The 21,405-nt window shown below is 46.3% G+C and overlaps 2 protein-coding genes across 2 annotated transcripts in view; both read right to left on the bottom strand.

Annotated features, from left to right (window-relative positions):
- ccdc141 (coiled-coil domain containing 141) overlaps window positions 1-1,868 on the bottom strand; it is a 46,040-nt gene extending 44,172 nt beyond the window's left edge. The window contains exon 1 of the mRNA XM_040149279.1: window positions 364-1,868. Coding sequence (XP_040005213.1) covers window positions 364-537 — 174 coding nt within the window. The 5' untranslated portion in view covers window positions 538-1,868. The remainder of the gene's footprint in view (window positions 1-363) is intronic.
- Window positions 1,869-1,943: 75 nt separating this feature from the next.
- si:dkey-230p4.1 (trichohyalin) overlaps window positions 1,944-21,405 on the bottom strand; it is a 30,705-nt gene continuing 11,243 nt past the window's right edge. The window contains exons 12-30 of the mRNA XM_040148907.1: window positions 20,685-20,834; window positions 19,788-19,866; window positions 19,575-19,652; window positions 18,326-18,472; window positions 18,125-18,234; window positions 17,836-17,977; window positions 17,557-17,750; window positions 16,255-16,382; window positions 12,883-16,046; window positions 12,177-12,308; window positions 9,824-10,444; window positions 9,636-9,722; window positions 8,885-9,037; window positions 8,554-8,703; window positions 7,424-7,480; window positions 7,272-7,334; window positions 4,831-7,186; window positions 2,701-2,832; window positions 1,944-2,446 (exon numbers count right to left, since the gene is read on the bottom strand). Of these exons, the coding sequence (XP_040004841.1) occupies window positions 6,959-7,186; window positions 7,272-7,334; window positions 7,424-7,480; window positions 8,554-8,703; window positions 8,885-9,037; window positions 9,636-9,722; window positions 9,824-10,444; window positions 12,177-12,308; window positions 12,883-16,046; window positions 16,255-16,382; window positions 17,557-17,750; window positions 17,836-17,977; window positions 18,125-18,234; window positions 18,326-18,472; window positions 19,575-19,652; window positions 19,788-19,866; window positions 20,685-20,834 (5,683 nt within the window). The 3' untranslated portion in view covers window positions 1,944-2,446; window positions 2,701-2,832; window positions 4,831-6,958. The remainder of the gene's footprint in view (window positions 2,447-2,700; window positions 2,833-4,830; window positions 7,187-7,271; window positions 7,335-7,423; window positions 7,481-8,553; window positions 8,704-8,884; window positions 9,038-9,635; window positions 9,723-9,823; window positions 10,445-12,176; window positions 12,309-12,882; window positions 16,047-16,254; window positions 16,383-17,556; window positions 17,751-17,835; window positions 17,978-18,124; window positions 18,235-18,325; window positions 18,473-19,574; window positions 19,653-19,787; window positions 19,867-20,684; window positions 20,835-21,405) is intronic.

Here is a 21,405-nt window from a genome sequence, read left to right on the forward strand (position 1 = left end):
TGCCAATAAAATCCCACAACATCAAGGTTTCTGGGTTTTGAATTTCACGCACGTATCGTTTTGTTTTTTTTCATTTTTCATAAGTGGATCAGTGATCCAGTGTTCTGCACATCTTGTAAATTAACTGGTTTGCGGAGTCGAGTTGTGTAAATCTTAAGTGAAGTTTTTTATCACTAACTGGATGATTGAACAACAAGGCTTCATCTTGTGAAGGTTGTGCTATGAGTTCCTTCACCTTTGGAGCTTTATTTAGGGATGTCTAGTTTACTTTTAGTTTATTATGTGCATTTGTACAAAAAACATGTGGCAGTGAGCGTAGAGGTGGAGGACTAGTTATTAACCCACAACAAGCTCTTTACACACCTTGAGGACAGAGACCACGATCTGCGATTGGCCGGCCTGGATGGCGATAGTGCTGAGGGTGGTGGAAGACCGAGAACGCTTCAGGTTCCCTTCTCCTCCTCCTCCTCCCATCATCCTTCCCGCCTCCTTCTGTCGTCCACATATCAACGTCTCTTCAGTCTCTCCAGTCGTCATGAAGAAAGACTAAATCCAGGATCCTGTTGGAAGTTGAGAAGTGGAAGTGCGTTTATGCTCGTCTCTTACTTTAAATTATTTTTTCCTTATTCAACTTCACTTCCTCCAGTTTCCCCGGCTTATTCTTTTCTCTTATTTCCTTTTTTTTAGCTGGTTTTCCTTGTATTTTCCAACATTCACCTTCACAGGTGCCCAAAGAGTTCCTTAATTAAAGCTGAACCAGCCTGTGTTAGGAAGAATGTTTAGTTCCCAGTGTGGATCCATCCAACAGCTGTAATCCAGGTGCTGGTTGCTGGAGTTTCCTCTTCTTTAGCACTGACAGTCAAATATTCTACAGGACATAGAGAACATGAATTCAGGAAAAAGGGTTCGACTCAGTGGCGGAAAAAAAAAATTCAGATCCTTCACTTAAGTAAAAAGTGTAATACAACACTTTGAAAACTCTGCTACAGGTAAAAGTCCTGTAATGAAAATGTTACCAAAGTAAAATGTACTTAAAGTATCAAAAGTAAAAAACCCAAAAAAAAGTCCCCTGCGACTGTTGCACGAATGCTTAAGCAGCATTTTACTGCTGTAGTTGGCCGAGGTGGAGCCAGTTTTCAACTCTTTTATATAAGGATGCAACCAGTAATTACTGTACTTTCATGATAGAATAATCTTCTGTTTGTCAAATTTGTGAAGGTCAAAGTGACACCCTCACATTTCAATCTGCACCGAAGGCGCAGATCATTTGTTTTGAACAAAAATAATCAACATGGAAATTGTTTTTTTTCCCGTCGCATGAAGTCGTCTTTGGTTTCTGAGACGCAGCAGAAACACCAGCTCGGTCTCCTGCAGACTGGAAACGCCTTCATCCAGACGACGCTAGCTAAACACCGAGAACCACACAACAGCTCGAAGAACCGCCACCAGATAAAAGACATCAAACACACAGGAACCACTTTCTGACAGTTCACTATTAATGAAGGCCCTTTAACGAAACTTTTCCGTCACAAACCATTAATAAGAACAAATCTGGCTTTGCCAGATTGTCAAACATCTCTTTGGTCAGTGATCAATCTATTTTTATTTGTTAGTAATGCAGTCATGAATGTCAGTAATCCATAAATAAAAGCTTTTCAGGTTATTGATAAATGGACTGGATTTTTTTTTTTGGGTCGTTATTCACAACGTGACCAGGAGGTTTTAATGATGGTTACTATCAGTAAATGATTGATGCTTCTTTGTAATGCAGGACTCTTGTTTAGTATTCAAGCACTTTGACAAAATGGTTTAAAAAGCAAACATTAATGAAGGTTAAAGGTGAGAAGAAAAGCCTAAATGTCAAATGAAATTATAGATGAAATGATGGAAGTAAACAAAAACAAAAAAACAACATAAAAGAAAATTGATGATCTGTCAAGTAATTGAATAAAGCTAAACAGCAGTGGTGTTCGCATTTTATAGTTTTATGTCTGTGATGCACAAAATTACAAAAACGAAATGATAAATAAGCAGGAAAACACAAGAGACAATTTCTAAACAATATTAAAACCAGTCTCTTCCATCCAGTCACCATCTTATGCAGTTTAAGATTCTAAATTCATTTATTTTCATTGAAACTTTCTACAGGATTCATTTTAACATATAAACACAATTTTCAGTAGCAATTTATTTAGCATCAATAATCAGTATATAACCATGTAATAACTGGTCTATAACAGACTGTAGATTATAATCAGACCTGAGGACGTGTCAGTGTTTATTAATGTTCAGTGTTTGTTCTACTTATTTTCTATTATTCCATCCTGTGTTTCACTGTGTTGTGGTTTGTCGTCTGTTCATCCAGCAGCCTCCGCTGACGGAGGAGTTGGAGCCGGTGACAGAGACGTTAGGAAACACTGGGATCTGGTCAAAGCTGCGTCAGAGTCTGCTAGAAACCAGTTATCACGTCTTTATACTCTGATTATACAGGATAAATAAAACAGTTGTTACGTGTTATTACAATAAACTCTTTGTAAATGATAAATGGGTTAAAAAATTTTCTCATTTCACTGATAAAAACTGTAATAAAACGTCTTTGTTTTTATCACTGACTTTCATCTTGTGTTAAGTTTGCATTGAACTCCCGACATCAAATACCAAAGTAAGTTTCTGCAGAGACATGAGTCAAGATCCCAGTACCTGAGCCACGTCTCCGGAGATCCGGACACCGCCGCCGCTGCGGAGCCACAAAACACCCGAGGGGAAACAGAGCCGACAGGGAGGCAGCAGGAGGTAAAAATAGACCTGGCTTCCAGTCGGATCATCACACAGCTGAATGACAGAGAGACATCCGTCTTCCATAAACAAACACTGCTCTCTCTCTCTCCTTCAGTGACACACTGTGTAAATATATCAGCATATGAAGTGGACCAAAATGAAGACGTCAAAGTCTAAGAAAAAGACCTCAGTGGTTAATTATCAAGACCGTTAATTACACACTGACGACCACAAATAACTGGACAGACCAAATAAGAACTGTTCTGTTAAAGGTGAGATTCTGTTTTATCCACAAATCCTTCGTGTAGAACTGTGTGTGTATCAAAACCTGATGTATCTGATTCCTCCATTAAAACCCATCGGTGATCCACACTCTTGCCTTGGGTGACATGTTCCTTCATCACAGTTTATTTAGACTCGGTCACACACACACACCCACACCCAGCCTCCTCATGTCACAAACACTCATAAAATAAGATGGAAAGCTGATTTTCACTACAGAGCTTCACAGCTCGTCTCCAAACACCGATTCTCAGGCGTCAGTGAAATGCTGCTCCCACGGCAATGCGTTGGTAAGAATAATCCAATAATGACGCAGTGGTCTGACAAGGTCCATTCAGCATTATCAGTACCTGTACTAACTACATGTGACATTCTGTCTTTGACCTCAGGAAAGCTTTGAACGCAGAACTTCTGCTCAAAGTGGAGTATTTTACCAGTGGTATCGCTGCGTCTGCTGAAGTGAAAGATCTGATGATGTGGACTTGAGTTTCAAACAGTTCCTGTTTTCATTTCACCATGGAAACGCTGTTCAATGAAAACTCTGAATCTCACAATAAAGCATCATTGAGGCCTCCAGACTTTTCTGACCACATCTGAGATGGATCTGGTCAAACCACTGGGAGGAGTACGTCAAAGTATGAAACATGCCGTTTCCTGTTGCCAGAAGGCGGCGCTATAAGTGTGATTCAATACTGGACTGTAAATGTCTTGAGGCCGGGACTCTTATCAAACGTGAAGTTTCGGGCAGATTGGGCGATGTATGTTTGAGTTACGACAACTTCCTGTTTCACGGAGAAACATCAAAATTCGCCATACCGCGATGGACACGCCGTTCAACGCAAACTCAAAAGCTTCACAGTTTAGCATCGCAGAGGTCTTTAGCTCGCACTGACCAAATCTGAAGTCGATCTGATCAATACTCCAGGAGGAGTTAGTTTTTACCACTTTACAGGCATTGTGCTTTAACTGAGCCAAAACTGCAGAGTAAATTCAAAATGGCCGACTTCCTGTCAGGTTTAGTTAATGGCGCCGAGATGCTTTTTTCTGAGTCTTGGGATAATTTATGCACCTACCGAATTTCTACTCCGTTAAAATTTTATAGGGGGCGCCGTGGAGATATTTTGCCACGGCCATGTGCAAGACCCATAAAACATGTAAATTTTTCCACGTCTGACGCAGAGGAATTTACATGTGTTATGGGTCACGAGTTTTCATAATTTATGCACAAAGTGTATTTTGACATCAACCTTCACTAACTTCAGTTTGTCCTGCAGTTTTTTAATAGAGGCTGAACAACAACATTTCACCTTGTTGAAAGTCATTTGATCCCACAGACTTCGTCAAATGTCGAAGGAACTGTGTCAACCTGACGGTGAAAAAGGGAAAAATCATTTAGCACGCGATTTGATTTTTCGGGACAGCTGATGTGTTGTACTGCTCTGTATGAATCTCTGCTGTGAATGTTTGTAGAACTGACAGTGTGTCTCAGTAAGTGTATTTTCTCCATCAACAGACAGGTGAACAGATTCTATTAATCCCAAAGGGAAACTGTAGCATCACAGCATCAAAGTCAGACACAAGGAAACACAGAGGTGAATAAAAAAAACACAAACAACTCAAATCTGAACAAGGAACAGAACAAAAACTAAAAAAATTCAGTACGAAGTGAAGCTGTGAGAGAATGAACTGCAGGTTCGAGAATTTCACACAGTTTGATTCGACTTTTGTGCCGAACAAACTGAGACAACCTGTTGAATTACTGGCTGGTACCTTTAGTTCTTCCTGGGAAAGCAGCAGCAGTGTCTGGTCTCCAAGGACAGGAGGTAGAAGCTGCCAACGTGCCAACGTGCGTGCGTTATAAAGGTGTATAACCACAGCGTGACACAGGTGCACTGGTGGCGACTGAAAGCTACAGACCGGACCAGACTTGGTGTTGTCGTCTGTGGCTTCTTTCCTCCTCAAAGACGCCAACGTTCTGTGTTTTATATTTCCTTTATTCATCAACAGCTGGAACACAGCTGCAAACGTGAGGATTAAAACAGAAACCTAGAGTTAAAGTGCTGATAGCGCCCCCTGCAGGCCGGAGAGGTCTTTACAGTCAGAACAAACATCTCATGAAAAACTACGTCACGTTATAAAAACTTTATTTAACTCTACACAAACACAAAGCCGACCTCCGACCTTCACGTGAGCCAGACTCACGGCTTAGACTGAAGGATCATGGGAAATCCAGTGTGTCATGGCTCAGGGGTCTGACTTAAAATCAAAACAGAAAATAAATACAGATACAAAACAATAACTCAGTAAACTGACACGTAACTTAAATAACTGATCAATAACAAATCAATAACTGTCACATTAGGAGTTTGGGATTGTTAAGAAGCTCAGGGTTGTTTTTTATTATAACTGAATTTGTGTGGTGAAACTTTTAAACGCTGTTCGCCTGTTTTAAAAATAAAACTGAGTGAGCGTCTTCTAACTGGTTCTGAGTGTCGACATTGACTGGTTTGTCTGGACAGTGACTGGTTCAGTGACGGCCCTTCTTATAAACAGATACAACTTCAAAAAGTCTCCAAACTGAGACGAACTCAGCGAGTCGTCGTCATCTCTCTGCTCCACCTCCTCCGTGGTCGACCGCGACCACGTGTGCCTGTCCGGACATTTCTGTCGCGTCCCGAAACCGACGATCTGACATCCGCGTTGAGTGGTCGGCTGTGCGGAGGTGAGACAGGAGCCAGGGATTACTCTTCACACATCTATCTGCGCCTTTACGAGCGTCTTCCGGAGGACAGGATATCCAGGACAAACAAACACTGGATTTGCTTTGGTCGACAACAAAACCGAAGAACTTGTGCAACCTGTCTGTTGGCGTCACTCGCACCAAACTCCCGTGTCAGCCTGTGAGACTCGATGGAAATCTGGTGTGGAAAGTCAAAGTGTAGTATTTCCCGGTCGTAGTTCAGATATAAGATCCTCTTTCCCGATTGGCTGCTGACGGCAGCAGAGGAAGTTGAACCCGCGTCTGGTTCAGAGGTAGTTTAGTCGACTTCACCGGTCAGCCTCGGTCTCCACCCCCGTCTCCACTTCCATCAGGTAGTTCTTTGCTTCGCTCAGTCTCAGACACGACTCGGGTTGTGAAGTTTACATCCTGCTTCTGCCGCAGCCAAGAAAAGTGCAGCGGAGCTGGTTCCATGTCAGTAACACACCTGGATTCGTTAAGATCTGCGGCCGATGAATCCCTTATCATCAGGTCTTGACCTCACGCTCTGTGTTCAGCCTCTGTTGCATCTCTGACACCACGGCAAAGAAAACAGATTGATGATGTAAACAAATGTGCGATGGACGCACTTAAACTCTCCAGAGTCAACTAAAACAGTTCAGTGCGTCTGACTAAAACTCGCAGGAGGATCCTCGAGATCTGAAAACTAATTTATTTTCTTTCTCATTAAACATTTGCGGACGGATTTTTAAAAGTCTTAAAACCTGAACCGTTTACATTCATGTTTACTAGCATGAAGTTTTCTTCTTCTCTGCTGCGTATCTTGTGATGTCACCTTCTCCTGTGGATCAGTGGAATAATGTGAGACCACCGGCAGGAACTTGTACCGCATCCTGCGTATAAACAGGGACCGACTCAGAAAAACTGCTCCATCTCTACTACCGGTCTAAAAACACCACAGGCAGCCTAGGCTGTGACTCGACTGCTGCTAACAGCCGATCAGAACACAGCTCGAAACTATGTGCCGTGTTTGACGTCCTTTAAAAAGAACTCAGTAAAATGTGGTTCTGAATAATCGAAGTGTTTCAATAGCGACAGTACAGCAGATTGTCTTTGAGTCTGTTTTGGTGTAAAGTTTTTGGTCAGAAGCTTCAGTTAAGAGCTTTTATTTGTCAGGTGTTATGATTGGCTGAGGGACATCCTAAGCTCCTCCTCCCTCAGGCTGCGGTCCAATCGCTGCGTCTCAGACTCCAGGACAGATGGGATTGGAAGGCGTGTGACGGTGGCCAGCGAATCGCTGAGGTCTTGTCTCAGAGAGAGCAGCCACTGGCTGTTTCTGGAGGACTGCTGAATAAACTCCGTCCTCTGCCGCTGATCCACGACCAATGAGAAACGGAGCTGACTCACCTGAGGTGAGGAGACATGGTGACATCATCAGCATCCACCTGACAACTCAAAAACACCTGAAACTCTTCTTCTGTGCTGCTCTCACCTGCTCCTCCAGCTCCCTAACTCGTTGCCTCAGGCGCTCTTCTTCTGTGGTGTCTTTAGACTCCTGAACAAACACAAAGGGGTTTACACACACACACACACACACACACACACACACAAACTGATATACCTGTGTGTGTGTCTGTGTCTCACCTGAGATCTGCTGCTGTCAGTGGGCTGCTGTCTGAGCCTCGAACGCTCCTCCTCCACCTGAAGCACATGACAACATCAAACACACAATGATTCAAAGTCTGGTTAAAACTCTCAGTGTGTGTACCTGTCTCCCTGCTTCTCTCAGTGTGTGTGTGTGTACCTGTCTTAGTGTGTGTGTACCTGTCTCACTGCTTCTCTGTGTGTGTGTGTGTGTGTGTGTACCTGTCTTAGTGTGTGTGTACCTGTCTCACTGCTTCTGTGTGTGTGTGTATACCTGTCTTAGTGTGTGTGTGTGTGTGTGTGTGTGTGTGTGTGTGTACCTGTCTCACTGCTTCTCTGTGTGTGTACCTGTCTCCCTGTCTCTCAGTGTGTGTGTACCTGTCTCCCTGCTTCTCTCAGTGTGTGTGTGTGTACCTGTCTTAGTGTGTGTGTGTGTACCTGTCTCACTGCTTCTCTCAGTGTGTGTGTGTGTGTACCTGTCTCACTGCTTCTCTCAGTGTGTGTGTGTGTACCTGTCTCACTGCTTCTCTCAGTGTGTGTGTGTACCTGTCTCACTGCTTCTCTCAGTGTGTGTGTGTGTGTGTGTGTGTGTGTGTGTGTACCTGTCTCACTGCTTCTCTGTGTGTGTACCTGTCTTAGTGTGTGTGTACCTGTCTCACTGCTTCTCTGTGTGTGTGTGTGTGTGTGTGTACCTGTCTTAGTGTGTGTGTACCTGTCTCACTGCTTCTCTCAGTGTGTGTGTGTGTGTGTGCCTGTGTGTGTGTGTGTGTGTGTGTGTGTGTGTACCTGTCTCACTGCTTCTCTGTGTGTGTACCTATCTCAGTGTGTGTGTACCTGTCTCACTGTCTCTCAGTGTGTGTGTGTGTACCTGTCTTAGTGTGTGTGTACCTGTCTCACTGCTTCTGTGTGTGTGTGTGTGTATACCTGTCTTAGTGTGTGTGTGTGTGTGTGTGTGTGTGTGTGTACCTGTCTCACTGCTTCTCTGTGTGTGTACCTATCTCAGTGTGTGTGTACCTGTCTCACTGTCTCTCTCTGTGTGTGTGTGTGTGTGTGTACCTGTCTCACTGCTTCTCTGTGTGTGTGTGTGTGTGTGTGTGTGTACCTGTCTCACTGCTTCTCTGTGTGTGTACCTGTCTCAGTGTGTCTCTCAGTGTGTTTCTGTCCCTCTTCAGTTTGTCTTTCTGATTTTCCAGATGAAAGTTTCTCTTGTTCAGTCGTTTCTGTTCCAGCTCCAGTTCAGCCACCAGATGCTGCAGGACCATCAGTCTGTCCCCAACACCCTGCCGAGACACACACACACACACACACACACACACACACACACACACACACACACACACACACACACACTTCATTTAAACGTTTAGCTCCACCTCTGTCAGGTGCTGAGGACATCCCCCTGTGTTCCACTCCTCCGAGTGAAACTGAACTGACTTATCAACCAATCAGAGACACACTGACCTCCTCTGGGTTAGATCCCGCCCCCGAGCTCTGCTCTCGTTGGTGGGCTCTCTCCCTGTAGCCAATCATAGCTGCCTCCGTTCGCTCCAGAGCCAATCGGATCTGATCCCTGTCCTTCTCCAGCTGCTCTGTCCTCTGAGTCAGAGTGTACACCTTGACAACAACGGTAGCATCAATAACAAAACACTATCAGCTACAAAAAACATCAACATCAATAATCATGGTGTCATAGTAAAAACACAGCATGTAGAAACGAGAGGAAATCTGAAATTAAACCCGTCTTTTCATAGCTGTTATTGCGGCAGCTGGAACCTCCTGAAGTTCATTTTAAAACTATAAAACTGCTCTGAGTTTCAATTGTGTCTCGCTGCCAATCTCTAGTTGATAAGGTCTTTATGTATATGAATGTTATGATCTATCTTCACATTTGTTTCACTGTGATTTTTGTATTGTATTTTGCATTTTCCCTTTTATGCCGTTAGTTTCTTTTACTTGTGTTTTGAGTTGATAAATATTGAAATTAGAAACATGGATGATCCGTGATCAGAAACAGACGGCAGGCGGGGGTATTAAATTCTCTCAAATCATCCCGTTATGTGCGTTATAAGCCAAAGCAAAGAGTTCAGACCAGTCCGGCTCCGAACCGCCACCTCAGTGACGGTGGAGACTGCTCAGTCATGTGATCCTGTGCTGATTAGCGGCAAGTAAAATTTAAAAACAAAAACCTTAGTTTTTTTTTTTTTTCCTTTACCTCCGATTCTCTCTGTCTCAGCTGCCTCCTGATCTCCTCTTTGTCCTGCAGCAGAGAGGAGATCTGCTCCTCCTCCACCTCCTGCTCCTGAGAAAATGAAAAGCCATTAGCTGTTTAGAAACATCAGGTGTTTTCTCCCGTTTTACAACAGCATCCCCTCGCTGCAGTGTGTTCTGTAAAATGCTCACCTCTCCTCTTTGGTCTTTTCTCCACCTCCGCCGGCCCACCTCCTCGTGCTCCTCCTCCTCCTCCCCCTCTCTCAGTCTCTCAGCCTCCAACGCTCTCTCAGCAGCCATTGAGGGGATCTGTGTTTTCTGATCCTCCAACATAGCCTCCGTGGCTCTGACCCGGCTCAGCTCAGCCTGGCTCTCCTCCAACTCCCTCCTCACCTCCTCCACCTCCCTCCTCTCCTCCTCCACCCTGGACCTCCACTCCTTCTCCTTCTCCTCTTGTGTCTCCTTCAGCGTCTGCATTTCTCTCAACAGAGCTTTCTGCTTTAGCTCCTGCTCCTCCTCCATCTCTTCCACTCTCTCCTTCCACCGATCCTCGGCCTCCCTCCTCTCCTCCTCTAGCTTCTCCTTTGCCTGTCGAGCCTCCTCCAGCTCCTCCAACACCTCCTTCCTCCTCCTCTCTAGGGCCTTAGCTCTTGCTCTCAGCTCTTCCATCTCTCCTCTTTCCTTCTCCACCTCCCCCCTCTGTCGCAGCACCTCTTCCATGACGGTCCTCAGGTTCTCCTCTCTGACCCTCTCCGCCGCCTCCTTCTTCTCCTTGAGGGCGCTCTTCAGACGCTCCCCCTCCGTATGACTCTCCTGGACGGCAGAATGTGGAAATGATGAATGTTCAGAGGAACAGTTCAGTGTTTTGGGAATCACAAGTCAGGGTGTGGTTCTTAGCTTAGCATAAAGACTGGAAACAGAGGGAAACAGTTAGCTTAGCTTAGCATAAAGACTGGAAACAGGGGAAAACAGTTAGCTTAGCTTAGCATAAAGACTGGAAACAGAGGAAAACAGTTAGCTGGGGTCTGCAATGAAGGTAAGACCCTACCAGCACCTGAAAAGCTCACTGATTGACATGGTCATTGCCGTCATCCTGGGTCAGTTGTCCCTGGTCTTTTTTTATTCATTGAAAATACTTTGGCAGGTTTTCCACTTGTCTGCTCTGGGTCCAAAATGTTGGACCTGTGAAGACCTTTGTTATTTGTCCACATGGTCAGTGACTGGAGGTGTGTTAGGATAACACTGCCAACCACTCAGCCAAAAACATCTGGGTTCTTGAGTGTTAGTTATTTTCTTGTCTGTGCATCGCGTCTTAATGTACTGATGTTCTAACAAACAGTCAGGTTTGTCTCTGAGGACCAAATCCACAGTCCTCGCTCTGTGAAAAAATATATTTAAAGTTCTTCTGAAGATAATCTGAGTTTTATCTTCCAAAGTCTGTTTAACACGACATTCCTGAACTTTACTTAGGTTCCTTTCCCTCCACAGCTGCTCAGCATAGAAACACAAAGGGAGTTTAGTTTTGGAAGAAATTCAATTCAATTCTATTTATATAGCAGCCAAATCATAACAGAGGTTACCTCAGGGCTCCTTTCATGTAGAGCAGGTCTAGACCGGACTCTTTGTATTTACAGAGACCCAACATTCCCTTGATTTGACCAGCTCAATCTAAGCCTCATATTAACTTCACAAAAACTCTCAAATTCGTTTTTACACAGAACCAGGACTGAGGATTTTGTCTTCACTTACTGTATGGTGAAAGCCCATTAGGCAGGAGAGCAGGAAATCCCTGTTTCACTGCTCATGTGGGAACCTGACATAAAAAACTGTGAACCTGTCCTTTAAATGCAACCTAATGCAGTGTCCTAAGACATTAAAGCACATTTAAATTTGCTGTTTTATCGTGGCAGTGTCGACTGATGCGCCAGTGCCACTGGCAGCGTGGGGGCCAGCACAGCTTCACTGGTAAAATCTTGCTCAGATGTCAGGCTACATTCGGCTAGGTTCTTGTCATGTGACTGTTACCGGGCTGTGATGTCTTGTTTCTGGAGGGTCATGCTGGTCTCTCCTTGAATCGCTGGAGAAGGGGGTTGATGCCGATTTTGAATGTGTTGAGACGTTTCAAAGTTTAAAACACCAGATTAAATTGCTGATACACTAAATTTAGAGTTTAGAGATGTAAAGATGGACGACGAAGCATGTGACCACTTTTTTTCTAGGGTTTGTTTGTCACGTCGTCGTGGTGACCGTTGACGGTGAAGCTTGGCAACTACAGTAAAGTAGGACAGTGGCTGCCCTTGTGTAGCCTCAGAGCGCCCTCTAGTGGCAGCTTTAATACTCGTCTTACTGATAATGAGGGTGATGGTTATGGTTAGGAACCTGCATCCTTGTTACAGGCCTGATCAATGAAGTGAGTGTGTTTTAGTTTGTTTGATCCAGTTACGAACTGGCTTCTGTCCTCGGTGTCGTAACCGGCTCAGACGAGCGTCCCTGCGACAGCAGCATTTCTAACAAGAGTGCCGGTGTCCAGCAGGAGGCGCTGTACCTGCAGGAGGAGTTTCAGCCGGGTCATCTCGTCCAGTGCGGCCCTCAGACCCTCCTTCATCTGCTGCCTCTCCTCCTCCTTCTCCTTCACCTCCTGCCTAGCTCGCTCCCTGCTCTGACTCAGATCAGAAACCTGAAACACAGAGTGCGACCGGGTTTTACATGCTACATGTGGCCGCTGTACAGAGGATAAACCCTTTTCTTTTAGGTCTCCTCTAGCGCCACCCTCAGGACAAACTTTACAGTCTACAATCTATACAGGTTTTAATCCCACTCGAGGTAGAGTTGTAAGGATGTAGAACTTGTGTCAGTCCCAAAATTCAGGGGCCGAATTACAAAAACTTCCCGACCTAACTGTTTGGTAACCATGGTAATTAGGGGTAGGACCTGATTTAGGAAAAAAGCCGTTACAGGTGAAAGGTCAACGTTCCTATCCTAACATTTAGTAGCCAAGTGTCCAAATACTTTCTAACCCCTAAACGTTGGGCGCAGGGTGGTTTGCGGGTCTCCAGCCCCCACACAGTTCTGTCTGTACTGACGTAAACCTGCTCCGATTAAAGCTGAGACCTGGATCTTTAATGAAGTGTCAGTTTATTTCAGGGTGGATGAGCTGAAGCTCCGAGTCTGGAGAACAGAACACGTAGCTGTCCACATACTTATGGCCAGGACTGTATGTTACAACCTGCGGTGTTCAGGTGCGACTGTACCTGACTCTGCAGGGAGCTCAGGTTCACCTCCATCAGCTCCACATTCTGCTGCACTCCCGTCAGCTCCTCCTGCACCTCCTCTCTCCTCCTCCGTTCCCTCTGCACCTCCTGACCCAGAGCTGTCACCTCCTTCTCCGTCTTCGTTAACGTCTCCTGCGTCTGCTCCTTCTCCCTTTGTTCCTTGCGTATCTCCTCCGTGATGACTGTTAACTCATTCTTGGTCCTCCTCAGCTCCTCCTGCACCTCCGCCCTCTGCCTCCAGTCCCTCTGCAACTCCCCTCTGAGAGCAGCCACCTCTTCTCTCCTCTTCATAAGCTCCTGCTGCGCCTCCTTCTTTTCCCTTTGTTCCTCTTGTACCTCCTCTCTAAGTACAGACAGCTCCCTCTTGGTCCTCCTCAGCTCCTCCTGCACTTCTTCCCTCTGCCTCCACTTCTCATGGGTCTCCTCCCTCCTCCTTTGCTCCTTCTGGACGTCCTCTTTGAGAGCAGTCACCTCCTCCAGCGCATCCTTCTTCTCCCTTTGTTCTCTTTTCACTGCCACACTGAGAGCTGTCACCTCCTCCTCAGTCCTCCTCAGGTTGTCTCGTATCTCCTCCTTCTGCCTTTGTTCCCTTGTTACCTCCTCCCTAAGTACAGACACCTCCTCTGTTCTCCTCCTTAGCTCCTCCTGTGCCTTAACTCTCTCCCTCTGCACCTCCTCTCTCAGAGCTATCCCCTCCCTCTCCCTCCTCCTCAGCTCCACAAACAGTCCTGCCTTCTCCTCCTCCAGCTCTCTCACCCTGGACCTCCCTCTCTCAATCTCTGATAGTCTCCCTCGCTCCTCTTTGGCCTTCCTCAGTTCATCTTCTAGCCTCCTCTTCTCCTCCTCTGTACTCCTCAGCATATCCCTCTGTCCCTCCATTTCTTTTCCCCTTTCTATCAGCTTATCCTCCAGCCTCCTCTTCTCCTCCCTGACCCTCCTCAGCTCCTCCTCCTCTCCCTCTCTCCCCTCCTGCATCCCCTTTAGTCTGTTCTCCAGCCTCCTCTTATCCTCCTCTGTCCTCATCAGCTCCTCTCTTTGCTCCTTCACTTCGGTTTTCATCGCTTCCCACTTGTCCTCCAACCTCCTCCTCTCCTCCCCTGTTCTCCTCAGTGCCTCCCTCTCTTCGTCCCGTTCCTCCTCCAGCCTCCTCTTCTCCTCCTCCATCTCCATCAGCTTAATGTCCAGCTGCTTCCTCCTTTCCTCCTCCGTTCTCCTCAGCACCTCTCTCTCTCTCCCCTCCTCCTCCCTCTCCTCCAGCGTGGCTCTCAGCTGCTGCGCCTCCTCCTCTCGTTCCTTCAGGAAATGGCTGAGCTTTGCCGACTCCCTTGTGCTCCGCTCTGCCTTCTCCTGCCACTCCTTCACCTCCTCCTCCAGCCTGTCGTGGGCCTCCTCCATTTGTCTGGCTCTCCGCCTCACTCCCTCGCTCTCGGCCCGAGCCTCCTGCAGCTCCCTGGCCTGGAAGGAAATCCTGTCGTCTTTTTCTCCTCCCTTCCTCCTCTCTTTCTCCAGGAGAACCCGGGTTTCTCTCAGCAGCATCTCCAACTGCTCCTCCCTCGCCTCTTTCTGCTTCAGTTTCTCATTCACCTCATGGTGCTCCCTCGCTCCCTCCTCCTCCTGCTCCTCCCGCAGCCTCAGCTGCTCCTTCAGCTGCTCCACCTCCTCCTCGCTCTCCCTCACGGCGCTCATCTGACGCTCCAGGCTGCGCTCCCTCCTCTCAACCTCCTCCTTCATCTCCTCACACTCCTCCTTGGCCACGTTCAGCCTCACCCTCAGCAGCTCCACCTCCCCCACCTTCTCCTTCAGCCTCTCCAACAGTCCCGCTACAACCTCCTCCTTCTCATTTTGCAGTCTCTCCTTTTTTCTCCTCTCCTCCTCTCTGTCCTCCTCTAGTTGGGAGATTTCTTTTCTCAGCCTGTTAAACTCCTCTTCCATCTCCTCCACCCTCGCCCTCCATCTCTCCAACTCCTCCTCCCTTTCCTCCTTCTCTCTTTCTAATCTCTCCATCCGGTCGCAGAGCGCCTCGATCTCTTCGTCCCTCTGCATCTCGTCCTCTCTCCTCCTCTCCTCGCCCTTCACCTCCTCCTCTCTCAACATGACCTCCATCCTCTTCATCTCCTCTTCCAGTTTCTCCCTCTCCCCCTTCGCCTTCTGCGTTCTTTCCATCATGTGGCTGATTCGCGCCTCCCTCTCTGTCACCTCCTCCCTCAGTCTCTGCACCTCCCGCTGTCTCTCCTCCTTTTCCGAGGTCAGTCCATCTATACGCCTCCTCAGCAGCTCCACCTCCCCCACCTTCTCCTTCAGCCTCTCCAACAGTCCCGCTACAACCTCCTCCTTCTCATTTTGAAGTGTCTCCTTTTTTCTCCTCTCCTCCTCTCTCTCCCTCTCCACCTCCTCCACCCTACCCCTTATTCTCTCCACCTCTTCCTCTGCTATCCTGGCCTCACCCCTCAATCGTTTGACCTCCTCCTCCCACTGCCTCCTCTTCTCCTCTCCTTCATCTTGCAGTCTCTCCTTCTTTCTCCTCTCTTCCTCTCTGTCCTCCTCTAGTTGGGAGATTTCTTTTCTCAGCCTGTTAAACTCCTCTTCCATCTCCTCCACCCTCGCCCTCCATCTCTCCAACTCCTCCTCCCTTTCCTCCTTCTCTCTTTCTAATCCCTCCATCCGGTCGCAGAGCGCCTCGATCTCTTCGTCCCTCTGCATCTCGTCCTCCCTCCTCCTCTCCTCGCCCTTCACCTCCTCCTCTCTCAACATGACCTCCATCCTCTTCATCTCCTCCTCCAGTTTCTCCCTCTCCCCCTTCGCCTTCTGCGTTCTTTCCATCATGTGGCTGATTCGCGCCTCCCTCTCTGTCACCTCCTCCCTCAGTCTCTGCAGCTCCCTCTGTCTCTCCTCCTTTTCCGAGGTCAGTCCATCTATACGCCTCCTCAGCGCCTCCACCTCTCCGTCCCTCGTCCCCAGCTCCTCGCTCAGAGCCTCCCTCTCTTTTTGCCAGGCTTCTCTCTCCATCCTTCTCTCCTCTTCCTCCTCCTCCCTCCTCCTCCTCAGCTCCTCCCCCTCCGCTGTCAGCGCCTCCCTCTCTTCCTCTCTCCTCTCTGTCCTGGCTGTCGCTTGCTCCAACTCTCCTCTCAGACACTCGATCTCTCCTTCAGAAAAACAACGACAGTTATCAAGACAGAGCGAACCTGGAGGACGAAGGTTGAGGATCTTGACTATGATGTGATCTAAGATACTGAAACAATTCATGTGGACTCTTTTTCTCCTCATTTAAACGCAGATTTATCTGTTTTCTCTGTGTTCAATTCTGAAAATGTGGAGCTGGCAGGATATTTTATTACTCACACACACACTGACCATGTAAGGTTTGCTTGGCCTGCTGCAGCGTGTGAATGTGTGTGTTCAGCTGACATCTGTCCACCTCCGCCTGTGACAGCTGCTGCTGCTGCCGCCCCAGCTGCTGGTGGAGAGGAACTGACAGAGACCTGCAGAGGGGAGACAGAGACAGAGAGAGAAAATGGACAGCATTGACCTCATGTGGGACGCCCCTTGGTCATTTGTTTGGTTTTCTGTTTTGTTCTACCTTCAGGTAAAGTCTCGGTCCTGATCGGTTCACACAGCTGCCTTTTGATTTTATTCTGCTTTTTACTGCTTATTGTGTTTTAATGTGGTTCTAAAGCTTTACTTTGCCTTTGTAAAGCCCTGTGAGTTGCCTCTATTTTTGAAATGTACTATGTAAATAAAGCTGCCTCGCCTTTACGTTTCTCAAAGGTGGGAACACACATTTATGAGGTCATATGACCTGATGCCACCAGATATCACATTAAAAAAAAGACGATCTCTGGCACAAAGTTACGTTTATTTAGGTGAAAAACTGCAAGATTGCAATGATGCAGGTTAATGTTAATAACCTAAGTGGAGTGAGACCACTTACCCGTCACTGTATAAACACACACTCACTGAGCACTTTATTAGGAACACCGGTGCGCCTGCTTATTCATGCACTTACCCAATCAGCCAATCCTGTGGCAGCAGTAATAACCACCATTTACAGCTGTGTTGAGCAGAGAAGCTTCTCATAATGAACAACATGTCCAACCCTGAGGTGGATGGACTACAACAGCGGTAGACCACGTCAGGTTCCAGTCCTGTCAGTCTAGAACAGAAACCTGAGGCTGTGGTGGGCAAAGGCTCTCCAGAACTGGACCTTTGAAGACTGGAAAACGTAGCCTGGTCTTGTTATTGCTGCTGACCATGTGCTTCCCTTTACAGCCACAGATTTTTCCATCTTCTAACGGCTACTTAGCAGGATAATGCTCAAGGTCACAAAGCAAAAGTCGTCTCACTGTTTTCACTTCAGTGGCCTCCCTAGTCATCAGATCTGGATCCAGTAGAACCCCTTTGGGATGTGGTAGAACGGGAGACTGGCAGCATTAATGTGCAGTTGACAAATCTGCAGAATTGATGTGATGCAATCATGTCAACATGGACCAGAATCTCAGAGGAAAGTTCCCAACATCAGGTGGAATCCAGGCCACAAAAGACCTGAGGCTGTTTGAGAGCAAAGGGAGGAACCACCTAGTATTAATGTGGTGTTCCTAATAAAGTGCTCGCTGAGGGTACATTCTAATGTATTACCTGCTCAGGTGTGTTCAGTACCTGAGCTCCTGCAGCTCATCCTCCAGCTGCTCCTTGTGTCTCTGCAGACTGTCCTGCTCCTCCTGCAGCCTCCTGGTCTCTCTCTGATGCTCCTCCTGCTGCCTGTCTCTCCTCTTCACCTCCTCGCCCGCCTGCCGCAGCTTCTCCTGCACCTCCTTCAGCTCCCCACACACCGAGGCATGCTGGGAGGACAGCTGAGGACCGCACACTACATACATCATACAAGTCTACGGGTTGTACTGTGTCGCAAGATAACAGTTAAATCGTCCTCCTCTCTACCTCCTCCCGCTGTCGTCCATCCCTCTCTATCTCCTCCTTCAGGGAGACCAACTCTCTCTCCTTCTCCTCCATTATTCTCGCCATCTCTCCCTCTCTCTCTCTCAGCTGATGGATAACGTCGGCCTCCACCTCCCTCTGGGCTCTGAACAGAACACAACAGAAACAATACTGTGAAACAGTTAAAGAATTTGTTCAGCACTAAAGGTTTAGTTTCACCAATAATAGTTTGTATTCAGGATTCACAGTTTTTACTCAGTGTTTAATGTTTAATCATGGAAACCAAATTCACCTGAGCTGGCTGCAGTTCATGTTGAGGGTCTTGACCTCTCTCTGCAGAGAGCTGACCTCTGACCTCAGAGCCTGGAGCAGCGATTGGCTGTCTGACAGCTCACACTCCAGCTGCAAACACACACAAACATAAACACAGGTCAGAAGCCTTCGAGCCAGGCACTGTCAGAGAGAGAGAGTGGGGTAAAGCGAGCAGTGGTACCTGCAGCAGCTGTTTGTTCAGCTCTCTCTTGTCTGACGCCAAAGCTGAGTTCAGGGCGGCCATCTTGTCCAGAGTGTCCCGTCCCTCGTCCACCTCCCGCTTCAACAAACATTCAGAAGACGAGAGACGCAGCACACACTCCCTGGACTGAAAGGGGGGGTGGGGGGGTTAATGAAATAGATACCATCAAGATTTTGGCCTCTGACAGCAAAGACCTGGCTGATTACACCACAGTGGTGTTTGTTTTCCTGTTTTCAAACGCTGGGTGTGTTGATCCTTATGTGGGTGTATTATTAATATTCCGCTGACAGTGTCTGCGGTTGCAACCGTGATTAAAGGTGCTATTTGTAAGTTTCTGCTATCGCTACATAGCCAACGTTGGCATTAACAGCTGTTTACTCACCAGTCTGGAAGAAAACGTTGTGAGTTCAGCATCAAATTCATTCTTTTACTCACCAGGAGCTGTTTCCAGTGGTGGAAAGCAACAACAATGTTGACTCTGGTTTTTTCTTCTATTTCTATCTCTTATTTTCTTCTACTGAAGTTAGCATGCTAACCAGCTAGCCCCGATGCCTCCTGTCTCTGAGGCAGTAGCTCTGCTCAGAGGACAGATTCTAACCTCTGGTCTTGTAAACACAACGATGGTTGAAGCTCTTGGTGAGTAAACAATTGCTAATGATAACAGCTGCTAATGCAAACACAGGTTTCTGCTATCGCTATATAGCAATAGCACATACTGACATGTAGCAGCTTTAACCTTTATGTTGATTTTATTATAAAATCCTGATTTTCTCGGCAGCAGCAGTTTGGGAATGACTGCTGGTTGACGTGTAGAGTCTCGACAACAGAAAGAGAAAAAATCTGTAGAAGACAACAACTAAATGTTGAACCGAGCGGCGGTAAAACACAGTGAGGTGACGACAGAGAGCAGGAGGAGTAAAGTTAAGAGGAAAACTTTGTTGTCTCCAACTTCTTCTGTAGTATGTTAAACGTTTATATATCCAATCACACAGCAGAACTATTTTCATTACTCTGAATTTATGTTGAATTTGATCATAATATACATTTGTTATCAGCTGGCCATCTGTCTCACTCTTCATCAGATGTGAGGAAGTTTTGTGGTTTAAATGAAAAGACTTTGAAGACGACGGGTTTTCATGTTGTTCAGGTGTTTGACTTTGGACAGTGTGGACACATCGATTTCACATGAAAACAGCTTAAAAAATTCAGACGCAGACATAATCTGAACCTTCTTCAGGGCGTCTCTGGCATCAGCAGCCTCTTCTTCTGCTCTCTGTCTGTCCAGCTGCTCTCTCTCCAACGCCCCCTGCAGGAAGACAGAAGAACAGAGGACAGAGAGAGAGAGAGGGAAATACAGAAAAAGAAAAATAGACTCTTGACGATAAGAATCATAAGAAACTAGAACAGTAACACAAACAGTAACTAAGTCCCGGTTCATTACCTTCAGAGTGTGGATCTCCATACGATGGAGAGTTTCTCTCTCAGTCAGCTGGACGTTCTCCAACAGCTCAGTCTCAACTCTGAAACAAAACACCGGTTCAAACAGTTCGGCATCTGACGGATAAAACAGCAGCTCAGCTCCAACATGTGCCCAACAACAAGTGAAGGAAGTCTGACCAGTTCTCCAGAGAAACAAACACACTCTGAATACTGAAGCAGCTTGAATAAATTGTTGTTTTACAGTCAGGGTTTCAAGGTTTTTTTTCTCTAATATTTTATAAACTGTAGAATAAACTTCAAGAAGTCAACTTCTCTCTGCTTTCACAGATTCTTCCTAAAGCATTGAAACCTGCAGTCATTAACCACGAGCAATTGGCTGGTGGCTTAATGTACGCTGTCAAAATGGACAGTTTGGAGAGCGGGGCAGGAGACGTCTCTTAAAACCAGCGCAGTCTGGCAGCATTTTGATCTAGAAAATGAAGATAAGGTTGTATGTAGGCTGTGTCAGAATAAACTGGCATGTAACCACTGGACTGGAGCAATGCGCAAGTACATGCAATATTTTTTAGGACAATGTTTAACCTTATCGATTAAACTGTAGTCACATGTGGCTGTTTTCTTACTTTTAGACTCGTCGACTATTCCAAATTTAAATTTCCCTTTATTTGACAGGGAAACGAGTTGTGAGGAAGATCCCTAATTCTATCACCTCTACTTGCGTCTTTTGAAATGTCTTGTTCCTTTTTATATTCTTTTGCATTAAGTTTCCCTGTGGATGACATGCGCTACATAAACAAACTTTTGTTTTGACACTGAAGCAGTTCAGAAAGTGGGATTTTCTTTTATTCAGACTTTAATTCTTATATAAAATAGAAAACAGTAGAGCAGAGTAGAGTACCGTCTGTGTGTCTCTGTCTCCAGCTGTCTGTTTCTCTCCTCCTGTCTGTCTCTCTCCCTCCTCAGTCTGTCGTTCTCTCTCTTCACCTCCTCCTCCCTCCTCTGAACCTCCTCCACCTGCAGACGCAGAGAGGACGACGCCTCTTGCTCCCTGTCAACAAACACACCTCAGATTTATAAACAACATAACCATCCCCACGATTGACTAAAACAGCAGACATGTTAATGATCCTTTAAATGAAAGTGGGGGGTTTCAGGTTTCAGTACCTGAATGACTGACAGTTGACTTTTGTATGAGTCTAGGGGGGGGGTTGAGAATCTTAGCGAGGTAACTGATCTTTTTTGTGGAAAAAACTATCAGACACTAATTATTATCCAAAGCAGAGTATTTCTATGTAAGTATTCACAGCCTTTACCTAAGTAAAAGTACTACACTGTAAAAATACTCTGTCAGTCCTGCACTGAAAATGTTACTCGAGCAAGTAACTGTAATCAAGCAAAACTACTTCAAGTATCAAAAGTAAAAGTACTAACTGCAGAGAAATGGCCCTGTGACTGTTTATATTATTTTACTACATTTTTACTCCTGGTTCATTAATGGTGAACAGTATTTTACTGTTGTAGTTGATGTGGAGCCAATTTTTGACTATTATGTTTAGGACTGTAACTAATGATTATTTCTATCATGGATTAATCTGATGATTATTTTCTTGATTAATTGG

This window comes from Xiphias gladius, chromosome 16 (assembly GCF_016859285.1).
Source record: "Xiphias gladius isolate SHS-SW01 ecotype Sanya breed wild chromosome 16, ASM1685928v1, whole genome shotgun sequence".
Classification (NCBI taxonomy): Eukaryota; Metazoa; Chordata; class Actinopteri; order Istiophoriformes; family Xiphiidae; genus Xiphias; species Xiphias gladius.